We start from the raw sequence: 2,500 nt of genomic DNA, 5'->3' as shown, positions 1-2,500 counted from the left end.
TTGACTGGTCTCAAAATCTACACATATATACTTGATTCACAATAACACGACAAAAATATTCAAGTCTATTACTGACTAGATAATCACTTAGTAACACTACACAGTTCACACAGAAACAACCCTACACAATTAAACAAGAGTCAAACAGGCTTACCTTTCTCATCCGTGTCAAACTTAAATTTGTGTTTTGCTCGACGTTTATGCTCTACTTTATCTGCTTCTTGGTTGATTGTCTCAAAAACTGTTTCTGCCACTTCTGTTTGCCACCTCTCACTTATCACCAAAGGAAAGTTTTTATATAGATCTTGATCTGCTTCCATTAACTGCAAATTTGAAAATAATTGATCAAAATATGATAAATACAAAATTATTTGATTATATGTATATATAATCGCACAAAAATCTATGTAAAATGGTACAAAAAATTATCTCAAATCAGCAGGATAAACCTTTAAAGATTGGAACATGGTATAATAAATGATGGACACTACACATATCTGTTTATAAGAATCATAATAGTCATATCAAAATTCTTTTAAAAACAATTCCATACCAGAAGGAGGTGGAGCATTTCAGAAAATGCCAGAAAACTATACATAGAATCTTTCTTTCTCACATACCTTAATGCCTTTGGTGTCTTCTTCATCAAAAGAGCCAATGTCAAAGGCATCAGCAGCATTGACCTCGCCCCTAGGCGGGATGAGAGGAGGCTGGTACTTCTGGAGGTAGACTTGTTGCCAGTCCAAGCCACCGAAGAAAGGGTGTTCTTTTACCTCATCCGCCCTTGAAATTTACATCTTTTTCAGTATTTTGTATCAAATAAAACAGCACTGTATATTTGTATATCTAAGTATCCAGCTTCAAAAATAATAAAGATATTCATAAGAGAAATAATCTGATCTTTCATTTTGATATTCTTATACCTGTGTGCCTAATTCATATAAGAAAATATGTTTATTTAATTCTAATATATATCTTCATGATTTCCAACCACTTACAAGAATATGAGATTGTTCCTTTCCTAGAATACTGCTTTTAATTTCCTAGCACCTTCATGATCAAGTATATGAAACATTAGCAAAAAACTTAACTAAATGCACAGAGATTTAATCAACACAAAAAACACTGGAAAATGAAGAATCACTCTCCCTTGGCAGTGCCTTACCCTCTCCCTTTACAGCCCAGTCTCTTGTCAACATCTCTGTGAAGTAGACCTTCTAAAAGGGACCGAAGTTCTTGTGTGAATGTATCAGGAAGTTCCACATTCTGAAATAGGGATTCATAAAAAATAAATAACTAATACAAATCCCTCTCACTATGAGTTATGAGCTTCTTCAATTCTGCTTAAAGAAATACACAAACAATCACACCATAAACAAATATAGTTCATCTTAACCCATTGCAGATGGGGATAGATTTGCTGCCTAGTCTCCAGGATGGGTTTTATTTCAGAGCGTGACAGCTGCAAGCAACATATCTTGACTTTTCCCACTCTCTTTTAGTCACTCACTGTAAAGCTTAGAGCTATTTTTTAATGTCTTAACGTATCTAAAAACTTATATCTCTCATATCACAGGCTCTATCAATATTGCAGTTGACTAAAATTGTAGATTAGGGTCCATATCAGCTCATTATTTTCTTTATACTAAGTGCGATAGAAGTATTGCTGTTTTATAGGAGGACAAAAAGCAACTTTATTTTTCTGTATCTATGTACTATCATGAATGAATATGAAACATATAACCATCAACAATGAAGATAATATGAAGAGATAGGGAAGAGGAAGGAAACTTGTGCTTATGTTTGTGAGTGCCACAGTAAAAGACATCCCTACTGGCACAGAGGCACATTGTAGACATTGGTTTGAGTCACCATCCTCTTCCTTCTGCCTGCACACCCTTCATCTGTAGTACTTTAGAGCAAGAGGTTGGTAACTTGCTGTGTGCCATCGCTCTATAAAGATGGTGCTTGCTAGAGACCATGGATACATTCAAGGCTCTCTCTCCTGCTGGAGCTAGAAGATGGTGAAACCCATTTTGCTTAATACAATGGCAACTATAGTAATTATCACTTACTCATTACCCATAGCACAATAAAATAACAGTGATCCAAAATCCCTGAATGTCGTTTGTCATGACGCCTGTCATCATGACACATGACACAGAACTCCTGCGTTATGTATGTCATGACACTCATACGCAATGGGATAAGGATGCTGGAATTACCAGAATTTATCAGGATCATAAACAGATCAGAACAAAAGGTGGTCATGCTAGCCCTTAGAAAGGAATAAAGACTGCTACTATATCCAACATTCCTGGTCATCTAATTGAACTAAGAACTATTTCTTGTTTTCAAATCTAATCTTATTGCATACACATAGTAACAGCTCCCCTCTGTCCTCTTTTGGGTAATAAAACTGTAGTTACTTCTAAGAGATAATCCATAATGAGCCACCATACAGTGAGAAGAACAGTATAGTAATAAGAGTCATCAATGT

General features: G+C 35.4%; 1 protein-coding gene across 1 annotated transcript in view; it reads right to left on the bottom strand.

Moving 5' to 3' along the window:
- Nucleotides 1-2,500, bottom strand: part of LOC122251215 (G protein-coupled receptor kinase 1-like) — a 91,265-nt gene that overhangs the window by 2,960 nt on the left and 85,805 nt on the right. The window contains exon 9 of the mRNA XM_086552518.1: nt 155-190. Within this exon, the coding sequence (XP_086408644.1) occupies nt 155-190 (36 nt within the window). The remainder of the gene's footprint in view (nt 1-154; nt 191-2,500) is intronic.

Source organism: Penaeus japonicus, unplaced genomic scaffold, assembly GCF_977035675.1.
Source record: "Penaeus japonicus unplaced genomic scaffold, GWHDUDI00000001_assembly GWHDUDI00000027, whole genome shotgun sequence".
Taxonomy (NCBI): domain Eukaryota; kingdom Metazoa; phylum Arthropoda; class Malacostraca; order Decapoda; family Penaeidae; genus Penaeus; species Penaeus japonicus.
This window is presented reverse-complemented; position numbering and strand designations above follow the sequence as displayed.